The 17773-nt window shown below is 39.6% G+C and overlaps 1 protein-coding gene across 2 annotated transcripts in view; it reads right to left on the bottom strand.

The window, feature by feature from the left end:
* Positions 1–17773, bottom strand: part of TUBGCP3 (tubulin gamma complex component 3) — an 83241-nt gene that overhangs the window by 17443 nt on the left and 48025 nt on the right. For both annotated transcript variants that reach the window (XM_006258809.4, XM_014600415.3), the window contains 6 exons: positions 17267–17377; positions 16231–16339; positions 11640–11829; positions 10299–10434; positions 9503–9571; positions 4791–4926 (listed from right to left, as the gene is read on the bottom strand). In XM_006258809.4, coding sequence (XP_006258871.1) covers positions 4791–4926; positions 9503–9571; positions 10299–10434; positions 11640–11829; positions 16231–16339; positions 17267–17377 — 751 coding nt within the window. The remainder of the gene's footprint in view (positions 1–4790; positions 4927–9502; positions 9572–10298; positions 10435–11639; positions 11830–16230; positions 16340–17266; positions 17378–17773) is intronic.

Below are 17773 nucleotides of genomic sequence, written 5' to 3'. Positions count from 1 at the left end.
AAAAAAGGTTCACCTTTCTATCCACTGCACTAGGCAACCCTTCATGCATTTCAAAAGTATAATTAGAAAACCCAGATTCTTCCAGTAACTTCACTTTGTCCAATAACAAGTGTACCCATAAATCAGCCATGACATATATTCTTTATCTCCCAACACTCCTAGCACCTCACAAGCCTCACAGTATAGCTAAAAGGGCAATTAAGTAAAACCATGTTAGGCTAGAAGTGAGGGTGGGAATACAGCAAGTTTCAAAATTGAAGAACAGTCAGATGTTCAGTTGCATCTTTCTTGCTCATGGGTGAGGCCCTAGCCCAGAAAACTGCATTAACTGCCCCTGTGACAGGAAGTCATAGGGAAAGAGGTAAAGCTTCCCAATATGAAGGCACCTGTATAGTTAGAGCCAACTAAAAACAGTTCCCACACTGCCTAGTAGAGCCACAACAAATCCCCAAAAAACCTCAAACAAACCATTCCCATATTGTTAATAGAGAGCCACAACAAATCCCAAAAACTACTGCTGTCAAACAGATGTATTCTATGAAGGGAAAGGAAAAAAAGAAGAGAGTGCACAAGTGGCATAATCGAAGAACCTGCACCAATTTGAAGTTTCTATACTTCTGTCCAGATTTGAGTTCTAGCCTCACACAGAGCCCTTTCCAGTGATTTCACATAAAAGTGCCAAGAGGCACTGATAACCCACATTCAGAAAGAGGCTACTTTTTAGCCATAAGTAGTTGAAAGCTGATCTGATCAGAGCAGCTACATGTTCAAACAGCTGTGAGCAAGCATCTCATTGAGATTGTCTGCCATACAAATAAAAAGCAAGCTCCCATCAGATGAGGGCAAATATAATTTTTACCACTACTTTTCATACATGGCTTCTGTCTTCCCCTGATTATTACATACACAAACATGCATACACACAGCATAACCCTGTACCAAAGGAGCAAGATACTGAGTTAAAAAAACAAAACAAAAAAGAATAGATTAAAGGACTTCGTATAATTTTACAGAATTAGACCAAATTCTGCAAACACCACCAAAAAAACCCAACTCTGGCTCTGCAGCTGTTTTGCTAGCCAAGTTAGCTTCCCCATTTGCAATTCTCCACTGCCCTCTAAGGGGTGTTTCAAGAATTTCAACTTTGTACTCAAGTCAAAGCTTAATAGTGGAGTCTTGTTTGTGCCAAAAGAAACATCTGCTAAAAACAGGCAGGATTCAGATTCAGGTTAAGAAAACAGGTAGGTATATCACAGACTTCTTTTAACTGGAAAAATCAGAATTACCCACAAGAGGGTAGAGGATACTCGGAATAAGAAAACTAGACAGCCTTTTTTTTTTTTTTTAACAACACATTTTTTATTTTGAAAAGACACAGTGTAGCAGTATTAGTTTAGGGTAAGACTGTAGCAGGGACTTCCCCAATTAGTTATTTTCTAAAAGTCCATCCTTTAAAGGTAAGCTAAATATTTCAGGATTCAAAATTTAAAAAAACCTCACACACTACAAACCACCCCAACAATTCTGCAAAGTTGAGTCTTCCACCTCCTCCTCATTTACTCTTATTTATATTAATATAAGCCCATTAGCATTGCTTAAAGTAATCATCTGCCCACATCTGACTGCTGAAAATGTGTAGACAGTATGTAGGCCTGACAATGCCTCCACATACATGGGTGTACTTTGCTCATTACATTCCCCTTTGGGCTCCTCATTAGGTGTTCTATTATCATCTCACAGACAAGGTTCTTTGAGTAAATCTAATATATTTTATTGGACCAACTCAAATAATTGGAAAAATTCTTCTTAGCAAGCTTTCAGGCACAAACACCCTTCATCAGGCTGAGGAAGCATCAAATAAAAGATATCAGATTTACCCAAAGAACCTTGTCTGCCTATGTCCTTAGACCAACACAACTACAACCTACACCCCTATTATCAATTTGGAGTCCAAGTCAATGACACCAAAGAAAACTGATGCAGTATGTAAAATGAGACATGTTGCAAACTGAAAATATGGTTACATTTTAAATGAAACTAATGGAAACTTAGGAAAATCTTAAATTAGCCTAATGCTTGCGGTGGGTAAGCCTTGAAGGAAGAACTGGAAAGAGGTACAACATGCCTCTTACAGGCTCAAGAACTGATGTTCTTGGGTGTTTTCTGAAGTTACAATGATTTAGAGAATGAGCGCTCAAAACAACAGATCTGACAAGTTGCAGCCAATAACCATATTTCAGGGTCCCTTTTGAACTCCTACTCAAGTGTCAGGTCACCAATAAAAAAAAGTTTGTATCCTTCACATGATACTCTCACTTGATGGACATTACTATTTTCTATATCTGGCCTTTCAAAACCTCATATCATAGCACCAACACTAAAGTATTTCCATTCAAAAGTAGATCAGAGTGCAATTAATCTCTTAACTGCTTGTAAATTTGAAAATTCTGAGTGTCCTATCAAGTCTGTTGTACAGTACAACAGTACTTAATTACTGTACTGTATTATACTCAATACAGTAAAAATTTTTTTATCCTTTTTTTTTTTTTTTTTTTTGTAGAGGGCTTGCCTAAGAGATCATTTTAAACAGCAACTATTAGCAAAAAGTTCAACAGTGGTATTGCTTGGATGGGGAAAGTCCAAGCAGGGAAGCACACATTTAGCTGGAGTTTGGTCTTGGCCAGTCAGTGGAATATGACTGCTACAGAAAAACAAGGCTGTCCACATGTCTAACATACATGGGACTACCAAAGCTATACCTGCTTTGTATAACAGTGATGCACAGAGACATACACAGCTTAGCTCAGGTAACAGAAACAACAGTGCCATATTAGCACGCATTCCAATCAAGTTAGATTTACCGTTCCAAGCAATGCCATATTAAATACCGTTCCACTCATTTACACCTAGCTTAGGTATAGTGCCACATAGATATACCTCCTCTCCATCTCCACCCCCATCCTCCCCAAGCTGTTTCTGCCTCCCCCTGAAGTCTAGGGTCCCTGTCCCCTCTTCCCTGGCACTCCTTCCTCCCCACCACCCAAATTATCTTTGCCCCTGCTATGGCCTGGGGCATGAACCATGGCTCCAGGCTGCAGCAGAGAGAGGAAGAAAGTTGGAGAGAACAAGGGTAGGGGCCCAAGGCTACAGGGAGCAGGAGGCAGGCACCACACCTCCCTCCTATTGCTTTTCCTGCTGCAGTGGTGGTGGGGATGAATTTAAAGACAACCCTCCCATTACTAAATTCTATACATGGAAAACCATAAAAAGGTTATATGGGGGGGGTGTCTTAAAAATCAAAGTCGTCTTGGATTTGGGTAAATATAGTACTTATACAGTAATGTGAGAAGAAAAGTTCCACACGGCATTCAATACAACAGAAAAAAGTGAATAATCATGAGCACTGGAAGTTGGAATAACAATGAGAATTCAGTCAATCCTCTGTTCACCCATACTACCACACTCCCAGCTGTGCAGAGAGGCTGAATCCAAATGCACCATGCCACTGCTAAGCATGTTAATGCTACTACATTTCAGAGATTTCTAATTTCATATCCACCCCGGCAGATATGTTCCTCCTCCTTTTGCCTACTCAGCTTCCAGCCAAGCAATGGAGTAGAGTAGGAGTGGGAGTGAAACTAATGAGCTCTGAAGGCTGCTTCAAAAGAAGCTTGTTGCTTTCAACTATAGCTATTCCCCTTCACTGGGGGAAGAGGGGGCGGTACAGAACAACAGGAAGAGAAAAGCACCATGGGGTACAGATAGGAAGAGGGGAACAGAAGAGAAGAAGAACAGGTGGCAGTGGGTGGGAGAAGACAGCAATCAAGGGAAAATTAAGGAAAAAATAGCAAAATAAGGAAAAGAAAAGTAAAACAAAATTTAAGAGGAAAACTGAGATTCTAGATTTGAGCACAAGAGAAACCCAAGTGGCATAGCCTTCTATACATTCAGATCAAATTGCAGAAGTTAACTGAAGTTAGTGCAAAAGATAAGAAACAGGTTTAAATATACTCCATGATTGAAACATGGCTTAGCAAGGAGGACAAGAGTAAAAGACATGAGATGAATCCAAAACAGACCGTCTTGGAAAGGAGTGTCCCTGCATACCTAGCCCCATGCTGAGGCTGTAATTCCCTCCTCACCTGAACACTTCACCCAGTGCCAGGGAAGGATTTCCTTGGTGCATCAGTTGCTCAGCGCATGGGAGGAATTTTTACTGGGATTTTTCTCAGTGCTTTGCCTAACACTGGGAAAGTGTATCCCTGGACTGCCTGGCTTTGTGAGGAACAGATATGGCCCACTTGCCTGGCTCTGCTCCGGTGGAGGGGTTCCCCCTGAGCTCTTTGCCCAGCATTTAGTTTAGAACCTAGCTGTTCTCAACTGATACCCACAAGGCTGAGCTGTATCCATCAAAAACCAATGCCTCTGTCTTTTTTGGGCTGAGGGAAAGATGAAAGCGAGTTAATTGTTCAAACAGAAGCAGTTCTCATTAACTCACCATTACAAGGATTCAATAGCTAAAGAAAGATCGACATACAGCAATCAAAATCATGGAATAGAACATTTTAGTTCCCAGCCACGGTATCATTTGTTTCACTCAGTCTCTATAATTATTTATCTTGAACATTGGAAATTACAAGTGAAATATTTTATTCTCACTATTCAGAAATAACTTATCAATTCTTTTAATCACTGCTAGCTAAATTTATCTGGCATACAGCTTTAGCTGAACTGCTGATTTAAACACCAGTTACAGAATATACATTATCTACATTGGTTTTTCCCTTTACCTGGCATACTTTTCAGTAGCTTTGCATTGCACATATGTCCTTTCCATATGTCAGTGAGAATATATTCCATCCGCTTTGCTCTCCAAAGGAAGTTAAACACCCTCAGGTAGTGGCTCATGCATTCTCGTGTAAACACCTGCAAATAAAAGTCAGTATTTTGGCTTCAAAAACATTTGATTTATTCCCTATTGATGGTCTCTCTCCTCCTCCACCAAGTCTTTCTATGCTAACCTAGATAGCTTGTTTAGGATCTAGCAGTAGAGCCCAAACGAAAGCTGAAAACTCCCAAGCTCTTAGATTATTTCCTCTATTCAGGGGTCTGATCTAGGACAAGTGTTTAAACTGCTGAAGCCAAGCAATACGAGTCAAAGGCTGGTTTACAACTGGGGGGGGGGAACCACGACACGACACGACCCACCAACCCTGCGAGTAATCTGTAAGGCACAATAGCCCTTTATGTATTCAAAATATATTTGTCAAAGTAGCAAGATGGATTATATAGCTACAAGAGCTGCCTTAGATACATCAACACTGATGCAGTCTGTACACTACTTGAGATATACTAATAATAGATATACTATATATGAATGCATCAATATCAAATCTGCTTCTCTCTAGAACTGACATACCTTCTCAGTCCCAGACAGCTCTTGTGGATGGGAGCCATCTGGAATGAATAAGGAGCTTCTGCCGCCTTGAAAATATAGTTTTCCTAAAATTTATCTGAGCCCATTTAAGACACTTGAATGCTGTTAAGGCTTTCTTGTGACCATTAGAGGAAAAAAGAAAAAAAAAAAAAATCAACAAGTGTTCCAATCACAGCAGATTCCAGTGCTGTTTTCAGATACTCTTTGGAAGAGGCTGAGGTCTGGGGGGGGGGGGGTAGACATTTTTTTCAGTCACTCCATTGAATCAGACAAGATGAAACTGATTGACTAAAGCGGGAAATGGAGACTATTCTTTAGAAAAAAGAAAAAGAGGCATATAGGTTTTATCACTGCTTTCTCCCGATGAAAAAAAGAAATCTCTCTCTTTACATGATGCTTTAGTGCCGAGTCCCTGAGGGGCCACTAGGGACCACAAATGAGTTTAAGACAATGAGTTTTCTGGTACATAACCAGCACCACAATAAGGATGCTACATTGCATTCACTGCAGGGTGCAGCATGCACAGAGTAAGCATACTGTGTTTTACTTGAGGCACTCCTTGGCAGTAGGGAGGCAGCGTACCTATGTCTTATTTTAGGGAGTTCAGATAGTCCCATGTTTGAACCCGATAAGTGCTGCATTGAGAACACTGTCTGATAGGCTTGTCTGTAGAACATAACAAAAGGCCTGCCCCAGGGGTGGCCGTGATGCCCCCTGGTGGTGCCTGAGCCTCTGTTCCTGAGGTCACCTCCCTGTCTGCTCACTTGCCATGCTTTGGTGTAAATATGTATTTAGAAATGGAAGGCTGCCCAGAGATCCCCGAGCAAGATCTCATCCACTCACAAACTAGGTTCTAATTACTCATCACCTTAAGGGCTAATTTCATGGCCACCTCTTCTCCCTTTCTAGCCATGCCCAAGCCTCACAGATGTTACCAATCAATCAAGGTCACACCCTACTCCCAGACTGTCATCATTCAATCATTTTGATGGACTCTTGGCCCTAGTCTGCTCTCTCCACCCCTCCCTGGGCACTGGGCTCTCTAGCCCCACCTCTGCCCCTCTCTAGCCCCATCTTTAATCCTGCCTCCATCCTGCTCCCAGGCCTGCTGGGACCTCTGACCTTCCCCACTAGCCCCAGTCCCAAACCACTGACATTCTCCAAGCAAGCCCACAATATATGACTTGCTTTCCCTGCTCCTGAGATCAAATGCATCTCTGGTTGAATCAGGTGCTCCTCTGCAAGCCTCTTCCTTCCATGGGCTCCAGGGACATACTGCTTGCCCCAACACATGCTCTGAGCTTATACATTCTCTAAATCCAGCCCCCTTCCACCCAGGTGCCTTCCCTTGAGGACACCCATCCTGTCTGCAGCCTCTCTCCTCTTAAGTAACAGGACCACTAAATTCCCTGTTAGAGGAATGACCCACCATTAACTTATAGGCACACACACCATTGTCCCCGGGGAAAAAAAAGTGTTAGCATATTTTATCCTGTATATTTCACAGGTACTTAAACCAAGATAAAGGCTTTCTCCTGGTGAAGTGCAAGATCTGCTTACACCCTAAGTAGTTCTGATATTCAGAGCCACTACACCTTTCCACAGTTGAGATGAGTCATCTCAAACTGCCATCCTCTTCACTATCATACATAAGCAGGCAGTGGGAGGCCAATCCTGTATCTGTCTGCATCTACACTTACTCGACTCTGCCACCAGATACTATGGAAGTTCCAGGAAGATCTACTCAACTTCTCTGCCAAAGTGCAAAGTACACCCTGGGACAGTACCAGCTGATGAACAGATTGCAATAGCCCACTGAAAGCAACCAGTTTCAGTCAGGTGCCAGGTATCAGCAGAACCCTTACCATACTCAGAGGTGGAATAAATGCTGGCAAAGAGGAGCACTCATTTGCCACAAAGAACCTTTGGGTGCAAATGCATTCAAAGCTTTGCAAGACTGAGAGACTAGGCTTTGATCTAACTCTAAAGCTTTAAAAAAAAAAAAAAATCAGGACTTGTGGTATTTCTTTACAATATGCTTCAAATGCCAAAGAAGCTGAATAAAAATGTGACAATTGTGATCATCCTTCCTCAGGTACTCTTTGACTGCAAGAAGTGGCAATGTATTACCAAAAAAGTTACTAGACCACATGTGATAGTATTCCATCTATCTCCCACAATAGATGCAACCTGGGTAACTGCATGTTATCTGAAAAATTGGCCCAGAGGCTAATATCCAGTTCTTTTATTTTGCCTCTCAGAACCCGATAGAGACAAGAAAACAAATTAAGGACTGGGTATACAATCCCTTTAAGCAGGGATCCACAATTTGCAGCCTGTGACAGCATGGGTCAGAGCAGGGCTCTCTCTCTCTCTCTTGTACATTTGTCTGCCTCATGCCACTGACCCCCTCCCTGCATAGCATTCAGCAGGGGGCCTCCCCAGCTTTGTGCCAGGGGCTAGTCTTCTCACTGTGCCACTGCAGCTTGTGCTTACCCTTGCTGCTAAATTCAGGACTACTCATCATCACTAGTGGCAATGGCAGTCTACAGCAATTGATACCGACAGTGAGTAGAGGCTGCAGAGTCAGGGATGTGCAAAAAGCAGCCCTCAACACGAGCAGGGAGGGCTGGGGCACTGCACGGGGGGGGGGGGAAAAAATCAATAGCCAGGCTGTAAGAGGCAGCCCACCATTCTTAAAAGGTTGCCAACCCCTTCTGTACAGCAAAAGGGCACCTTATGAACAACATTGCTACCCTCACTCCTGTAACTTCATCTACTGGTAAAAGGAAGTATACTAAACAGCCTGGGCTCACTTAGACACACTGAAGTTCTAATCATTATTTCCTCTTAATGTTTTACCTTCCTCCCTGCCATACACACAGCTGCAAATTTTAAACTATAATCCATTAAAAGATAAAAACTTCAGATACACAGACATCTGAAGTATCAGCTGAAGGAAAATTTTAAAATGCACTCTAGTGCAAGACACACAGTGCTCCTTTAAGGCATTTTCCTGTTGGTTGAAACAGCAGCTGCAGGCTTTCAGAGTCCTAATACGACACTCCAGACTGCAGAGCCATAGCATCTGCAATGATCCAAAGTACATTGAAACTGCGTGTATTAACAACATAAGGGTTTTTGGAGGTTCTCTCCCCTTTTAAATGATCACATCTGTAACTGAAAAGACCCCCAGAATATAACTAAAATGTAAATCAATGTTACTATATCATACTCTTGACTTGATTGGGAAAATTAGAAAGTGTAGTTCTCTACAGATAAGTGACATGGCTATGTGAAATGAATTAAGACAATCTTCCTTATTTCTATTGATGCCTTTGCCAATTTCTATCTACCATAGATGAGAGCTCCACCACAATTACAGTGCCATCAACATTCCCATTATAAATATTTGGAGCCTACCCGAAAAATCTTTTCAGGAGGTTTTGTGGACTTTCAATTTCCACTGGATGGGGAGCATGGGAAGGGATTTACAAATGAGAAGCATGAGGAGCTATTTCTCCTCTCATTAACTATACCTCTATGAAATTCCTTCTACTGGTCAAACTCTTACTCCAAGATCTTAGTAAAAAATGCACTGCTATTCTTTATATATAATAAAAGCATTTTCAATAATAGTGCAGCTATTTTCTCATCAGTTCTAATGAATACTACATATCAAATTTTATTTAAATAGTACAAATAGGTTGCCATAAAATACATTTTACAGCTCCTTGCAAATTATCCCAAATTAGTTGCTACAGTCTAGGAATAATGGAAAGAAATGAACAATCCATTTATTAAGTACTTGCTAAAATCTGTTGGAACAAATGAATTATTTATTTTAAATAATGAATGTTTTAAATGTAGCATTTTAGCACTCATTAATATTTTAGAGAAATTGAGATTTTGGCTGAACTCTTAATACAATGGATGCATCCTAGATGCCAAATAATCTCTTTAATCATACATTTCTAGAATAAAAAGGCTATTTCAATAACAAAGTACATAGCAATCTAAGTTGGTATCTAAGAAATGCGCACAAGCTGCAATATGTAGCCTTACTGTTGCAATAGGTCCATCAACATGATAGTCTAAGCTGAAAACATCCCATCCAGTGTCACCAGGAGATACCTACATTAAAAAAAAAATAAAAAAAAAATGCTGTCTTTAGTTTAGTATGCATATGTTGTTGAAAGAGTCTTGCTCACTAGTACCTGACATGCTATAAAAACCCCAAAGCAACAGTCTTTGCCAAACAGTTGTCAAAAGGAGCAAAAGCTTCTCAGTTTGTGATGGCTTAACATTAATGTAACTTAGACAAGTTTCAGACCTAAGCACCATGTTTTCCTCATTAAACTCCAAAGTCCAGAAGTCCCTTTGATGCAAGGCTAGCACTTAAAATATTCGCTGTTCACGTTCTTCATAATTCCATGCCATTAGTTACAAGAAAAGACCCAAATTTAGGGTCTCTTGAATAAGTTCGCTTAGTTGGGAACCTGTTGTGTATTACACAGCTAGCATAAGGGATATGCCAGCAAAGGCTCAAGCACAACAAAACTTATACTTAGGGAAGGCAACAGATAAATGAAAGATGTGGTATAAACTCTCAACCAGCAGAAAAATTCATCTCAATTTGACAGAGGTTGGGGAGATGCTTTGCTGGGAATCTCAAGCTATATTGAAGCCAAGGTATGCTGGGTATACAGTACAAAGCAGTCTTAGCAGACTAAACAATGTAGCACAACATGTACAAATTCTGAACATTCCCTTCAGGCTGACCCCCAAAATAGCTTATTTTAGATGTTTTAAACTTAAAAAACTTTCACATCAGAAGCCAATAAGGCCCAACCCAGCATACCTCTAGTAATCTGACATCCAGCCGTTTGAGGATCTCAGGATTGTCAAACTGTGCATTAGTTGCTCTGACAGCTGTTTCAAGGATTCCTGTCAGATTATGCTGATACAAAGTTGTAGCTGGTCGAGCAAGCTCTGGCCTACAGATTACAAAATAAAGTCACTACATAAAAGTCTACAATGCTGCAAATTAGCAACTACAGAGTTTCCACAATTAAAGATTTACCTCTTAATTTTACTTTCCAGATAGGGAATGATTACCCATTTACATTACCTGAACAACTGCAGAATGAATATGAAATAGTATTACAAGAGATTAAAATAAAAAATTACTTGCCTACACAGAAGCTCAAATATCAGTGCTAGAATCCAAGAGTAATAATCAGTAAGATCCAAGCAGTACTAGTATCTTAAAACCAATTTACAATCTTAGTTACAGTAACATCCAAAATAACCAAGCGTTAATTTGTATCTGCATTTATACAGCAGTTGCAACCAGTAAGCCAGTCACTGTAGTTAACAATTTTGAGATTTACTGATACTAACCTTAAATGCTTACACTTATTGAATTTAACTAAAACATTAAGAAATTCCATAAAGATTCATTCCTGTCCCTCCCCTACTAGAAAGTTCCTCACCACTTACGCTTTAACTGCAATATTGATTCTATGCACCAACCTTACTTATTTTGCTACACACTATTTGCTTTCTTAAAAAGCACAAGCAGGTACATCGATATAAATGCTGGGCAAACAAAGTTGTTTTTTTAGCAAGTTAATGGAAGATCTATGATACACGATCTGCTCTATAGACAAAATGAGAGCTTCTTAATGGAATTTTTCTGTACGCATTAAACATCAGCAACTTGACCAAAGTAAAAAAAAAAACCAGTTCATAAAGTATGCTTTTAAAAACTGAATGTGGCACTCAAGGAAGCTGAAATTAATTTTTAAGGTGTCAACTGAATTTCTAATTGTATGTGCAGTTAACATTTATAAAAAAAAATTTTGGTAAAAAAGTCAAAATATATAGAAATGTTATTTTTTTTTACAAGAGTGATGATGAGTAGTGTTTTAAGAGTACTAGAAATTGAAGTCTATTAACAGAAGTAGCACAGTTCAAATGGTGGAAAGTGTAAGCATTCAAGGACATATCTTGAAGTGGGAGGGAATAAGAGCAACTGAGTTTTAAAAGACTCATAAGTCTACCGTTCTCAACTTGTACAGAAGAGAAGCAAATTCCAACCAATATTAAAAGTTCAAAAATACATATCCAAGGCTGTTTAATTAACCATATAGGACAATAACATTTTCAACATAGCTTTCTAGATACCATGCTGCCTTACTTAAGCAAGTCCATTAAGTGTCTTATAAAGTCGCCTTGACCAAGTAGTAAATAGCGCCTCATGGCCTGCATGTGCTCCAGTAAATTGTATTTTTTGTTGAGGACATCTAACAAGTATTTGCTGGTCTCAAAATAAGCTGCATCGATCTTTTCTTGAAATGCATTTTCTAAATCTGTGAACAAGTCAGCAGCTGCAAATACAAAAGAACCCCCCCACAAAAAAATCACGATTAATATACATCCTTAAGAGAAAGGCTGATAGCAAATATATTCTACCTTAACATTTCTGCAGGAGCGTTGGCTTTAAACCTAAAATCCTACAAGACTCGCAATAAAAATCATGGTGTTGGAAATATCCAAAATTAAAGGTGGCATGAATGGGAGCAGGGGGAACACAGTGGATGGACAAGACTGACAGACCCTAGTACTTACGCACTTCAAAATTGCAAAAGAATCCAAAATGGGAAAGGAGGCAGTAATCCATTTTAGCATGACTGACATACCTACACCTGAAATATTATTATATGCATTGCCACCATATCAAATTCCCCTTGACAGAATCTGTTGGAAATTTGAAGATTACATTTGTAAAGGACAGATTCAGACAAGTACGTATAGGTATTATAAAGATGGCTCTTAAATCTCTAGTTGCAATGTAGTATAATTAGCTTGCAGTCTTTTTTTTGGGGGGGGGGGGGGAAGGGGAGTAGAAGGGGTGCAAAGAGTAACACCGTGGCAGATTTTGACAGGTGTAAAACGAACCAATTTTAGACACTCTTGGTAAGCTAGTAACTAAAAAGTACAATACAATTCTAATTCAAGAAGTGGGGGTAGGATGGAATAGAAAAATCCAACACCAGGATTAACTAATTTTTGGTCCCCAATTTGAAGGCACTCCTTAATATTACCCTGTGCCCCAACTTTAAGATGTGGATTTAATATCATTCCCTCACTGCAAAGTGATGCTCTGAGGATGAACCAAACTAAAAACCCTGATCTTGCAATTAAAAACCATCATAATATATACACATTATGGTGTTGAATAAAGGAGACAACTTTCATTTTAACACAATCTAATTTTTGATCACTTGATTTTCCCTGCCATAATAAGGTTCTGTTGATGTATTCTTACACACACGTCCCTGGGGTTCTCTAAAAAATGCACCAAAAAGCCACATTTCCAACATGTGGCATCATTTCTTTATTAAAGAAAAGAGTATAGACAAAGGCAAAACAGCAATTTGATCTGATATGGCAACTGAGTGACCAACATAAGAATCAGACAACTGGAAGAAGCAGAAATTGTCACTAGATACACATGCAGTTGGCAAACTGACTACAAGATGTCACCAAAGATCCCTAGTCAATTCAATCTAGCTCCAGCATTAGTGACTGGCCTTCTAGCCACATTGTCACAATCTCCAGTTAATCTATGATTATCTTCAAAATGAAGTCAAGGCTTATAAAGACCATCTGTGGTAACTTTTGAGCTCATGAATGCCAAAGCCGTTGGCTTTACTATAATTCCATGGTCAACAGTAGGCAGGGAAACCTTCATGGAGGAGTGAAGAGTTATATTAGGGGCCCCCAAGATCATGTGCCATGAAGTTCTGCGCCTGAGGAGAAACTCCTCTCTCCAGAGTGTTTTGAGTTTAAGGGGCAAAATAAACACAGCTAACAAATCAACCAGGAAGACAACAAACCTTGAAGGTCAAACTAATAATGCATAATAATATCCATCTTAGATTGACAGCTTAAAAGAGCACTCTCTTTGTTGAGTGTAAGGCAGCTCAATGTCGGTTGCTGGAAAAGGAATGTACAAATAATACAAATATAAAGAAACTCTACCTATGTATTCAATCTCTTCCTTCAATTTCACATACTAAGCTCATGTTCTAGTATTACGAGTCCAGTAAACTGAATGACTCGGTCTTCACTTCTAAACCTCCTCTAAGGATACCTGCTCCACAGATTAAAATACCATGATTATTACTACTATTTAAAAATAAATGTCAGAGCATGAGTGTGGACAGATGTAACAACTGAAACCAAGTAAAATACACCTGGAATCTTGCTGGGGTCCTCTGACCCGAGCTGACTTCCTGACACTGGGGTAGGGGGCCGGACTCGATCCTCCAAGGTCCCTTCAAGCCCTAACGTCTATGAAATCTGAGCTGGGGAGGCACACGTATAGCCCTACCCTGCTCTTGGCTGGAAAATGCTGCTGCCTCCTCTAGTGATCAGACAGGAGGCACTAGAACTGCCTGCAGCAATGTGCAGCTCCACTAAGCTTCCCCTCTCCCTTCACAGAGATGCAGGGGGACAGTAGAGAGCCAAGAGTGTAAAGGTAGGCAGGGGTGGAAAAAAATAAGTGTGGGACAACAGGGGGTTCCTAATGTAATGGAAAATACAATTTCTTGGACTGAACATGAGACTGGGAATTAGGAACTCATGATTTTCAACCCCAGGTTTGACCCTGTTCCAAGGTGACACAAAAGTCAATCATAACTTCACTCTCTACCCCTACCTATTAGGAAGTAGGGATATTTTCTTCTTATAGAAGTGCTATAGAATTTGATGACAACACAGTTGCTCTTCCAAACAGAAACCAAGACAAAAACAAACTAGAGGTTATACAGAATGTGACAGCTACAGTAAATATGGTTCCCTACCTCCACAAAATCAAGTCTCTCGTTTTGTTGGCACGGACAGCAAGCAGCTTATAGAAGTGAAGCTACCTAATATTTTGCACAAGTCACACAGAAGATTACCAGCTTATGTTCTAGGGCAGTAAGGCTTTCAATGTTGTAGAAATGTTAGGCATGTAGAAAGCTAAGTATACCAGCAAGAAAGTTTACAATCTACTGGTATTGCTACCATAGACACTGAAATGTTACAGTGAAAATATCAAAAGTTAAATGCAAGTGACACTAGCTTTCTTTCCTTCCATATATGACTGGAAATAGATACAAGAACGTTTTTTTTTTTCCTACTGGCAAACCCATACTTTCAGTAACATACATTATAAATCCACCACATCATACATTTCTTAAATTAAAAGAAGAGATAATACATCTTTCTCTTATTCCTCTTCAGTAACAACTTTAAAAAAATTATACATAAACATATTTCTTATCATAATGGTATTCTACACAAAGTAAATCTCTATGGCACTAAAAGCATATAATTTTTCCTGACCCACTACTTTATTGGCACTCAGTTTTCAACAATTTATGCCTGAATTATAAAATTGAGCAAGTTATCTAATATTGGACTTTGCGTTCAGCAAAATTTTAAGAAACACCAAGAACCTAAAATAAGTGAATATATTAGTGTGATAAATACAGCCTATCAACATTTGCCAATATTTTCACTCATCTAGAACTTGCTTGGATGCAACACATTCTAGACAATACTTTTCTCCAAAAAGTACAATGTTAAACAGGATTAGTGATTTTACCCCTACCAATAAACAAACTAGAATTCAGATGACACATCACATACTCTAAAGTCGTCTTTACATTATTTAAATCCATATCTTCATAAAACGCATCTTAACTACAACAAGCTAACTCAGCATCTCCTAATGCACCATAATTTGTTTAAGATGACTTAGCTTTACATACAAGTGAAACATATTAACCATTTCTAAAGCTCTGTACCACACTCATTAAGTAGCATATTTTGAAATTGAATATGGTTTGATGTCAGACTACATTTTCATAATACACTAAGAGCTGTCACATTCTCTTATTTCCATACATTAATGCTAATATAAAATATACAAATGAAAATTAAAGCAATAAAAAGCCCCCCACACATGGCCAAATAAAGATAAAAGGACAAAAAACCCCAAAGGAATCCAGAGTTAAGACCAGAAGTCCTTCCTTACCTCACCATATTATTACTAACTGCATTAAGGGGATCACAGAATAGCGAAAGATTACACAAAGAGAAAAATACAGATGCACACATAATAGGGTTGGTTAGAACTTAAGTATCACCAGCAACAGATTTTTCTTTTTTTGGGTAAGTAACCTCATAAATACAAACAAAATAATACATGACACACATTTGTATTCTTGATCTTTGAAGTACCTCAGTGAGTTATATTTAGGCCTGAGTTTAAATAATTGGTCCAGCTCACAAATATCATGACTCGATCATGACAGAGGCCTGATCACTTCATGGTCCCTCTGATTGGCTGAGGGGCAGGTTTAGGGACACTTGGTTGGTTGAGCCTGTCCCCCCCCCTCACCCCCCAGTGTCCAGCCAGCATTTGTGTGGCCCACAGAGGGGAGCCGCTGCCCTCAACCCCTCCCCCCCCCCAGCCGTGCTCCTGGGAGGCAGTGGCACGGGGTGGTGGGTAGCAATGCCCCATCCCTGCCTGCCCACGTGTACCCCCTGACTATACCCATTTTAGAGGACAATGTAAAATACAGGTAATTTAATGAATATGTAGGTTTTGGAGGGTTTTCCTCTTCTACCACCCAAAAAAACATCACCTTATAGTTGAAGTCCCACACTCTCCAGAGCTAACTGCACACTTTCTAAGGTTCAAACAAGTAGTCAAATCATTCCTGATACAATACCATCCTTTGGTGTTTCCGCAGACTTTGCCACAGCTATCATCTTTGTAGATGGAGTCTGGTCGTGACACACCTGATGCAAGAAGTTTATGGATTTACCTATCAGAAGAACCTGAACACAAAAGAACTAAGTTATTTTTTGAAAATACTTTGAGATTTCAATCATGTAAAGAATTGCAAAGAGAATGTTAGCAGTAAGCTTCCTGTTGTCTTCTCACTCCTTACCCCTACAAAACAGCACCCCAACAGCTTTTAAATATAAACCCCATTTTTACAAGTCCTCTTTCTACAAAGGAACTGAAAACACAATTTAAGATAGTTTCTTCTTCCATTCAGAACAAGTACAGGTAAAACTTTACCCTGTTCTGGATTGACGTCAGGTTTAGAATACAGGCAGTCCTCAACTTACAACGTTTTGAGTAAAATGTTTCGCACTTACAACATTTCTAAATTGACACCCTGTTTAACTTTATGATGTCAGTTTCAACTTTACAATGTTTAATCCGATGTGACGCCACACCAGTGCATAAGTCAGCTGCATTGCTCATCTGCCTGGAGAACGTCTGTCCAAACTTCCTTGGACACTTTAAGAAAGCAGACAAGACTCCAGAAAAACCTACAGTCAAGACTCCTGAGAAGACTCCAGCCAAGAACCCTTCAAAAAGTCCAGCAAAGTCACCTCAGAGAAGTCCTTCCAAATCACTATGATTGCCGTTTACAATATAAATACATTTATGTAGCTATATTACCCATCTATAATTGATAGAGTACAAAATTCTGGGGTATTTTTGGTGAGACCAGGGTATCGGGCCTTGGTTCAGGAGCCAATCCCCCGTTTATAACATTTCTCATAAGAAACAAATTGGTTCTGAGTTGCAACATTTCAACTTAAGACACCGTTTTCAGGAACCAATTGTGTTGTAAGTCTGAGGACTGCCTGGATATTCTAGTAAACATATCCCTTGCATGCTCTATGTTTACATAGCATAAACAGAAAAAAGTCTGCAAAACACAAGAAGAACAGCCCCTTTGGCAGTACCTTTTTTGACTGCTCCATTGTAATAAATGATGGTATCATTGATTTCCTTAAAGTGTACTTGTCATGCCACAACCGGTCAGTTTTAACAGTAGGATCTGAAGCTACAAAGAACTGCAGATAAACAGAAGTGTTAGATATAAAAGATCAAGTCCAAAATTATGTACATTCCATCCTCACACTTGTATATGCAATGGGCATGTCTACATTAGATGTTATGTTGGTGGTCACAAACTATGATGCCAATGCTACTACACAGTAGCATGGTAAAAAACCTGCATGGTGTTGGGACTGCACAGTAATGCCCATTACTGTGCAGTCCAGTGAAGGTGTAGACACACCCAGAGTGAGACTTTGTTCTAATGAACATATGCATCTGAATCCATATTAAAATACTACTGTACTTCTATACATGCTTAAGCTTTTAATTTAATCCCATCTCCACCCCACAAAAAAGATAAATGAGGATCACTGAGCAAAGAAGTTACCACAAGAAAAATAAAGATATTG

The sequence above is a fragment of the Alligator mississippiensis genome, chromosome 1 (assembly GCF_030867095.1).
Source record: "Alligator mississippiensis isolate rAllMis1 chromosome 1, rAllMis1, whole genome shotgun sequence".
Classification (NCBI taxonomy): domain Eukaryota; kingdom Metazoa; phylum Chordata; order Crocodylia; family Alligatoridae; genus Alligator; species Alligator mississippiensis.
Note: the sequence above shows the minus strand (reverse complement) of the source record. Positions and strands in the feature narration are given on the sequence as shown.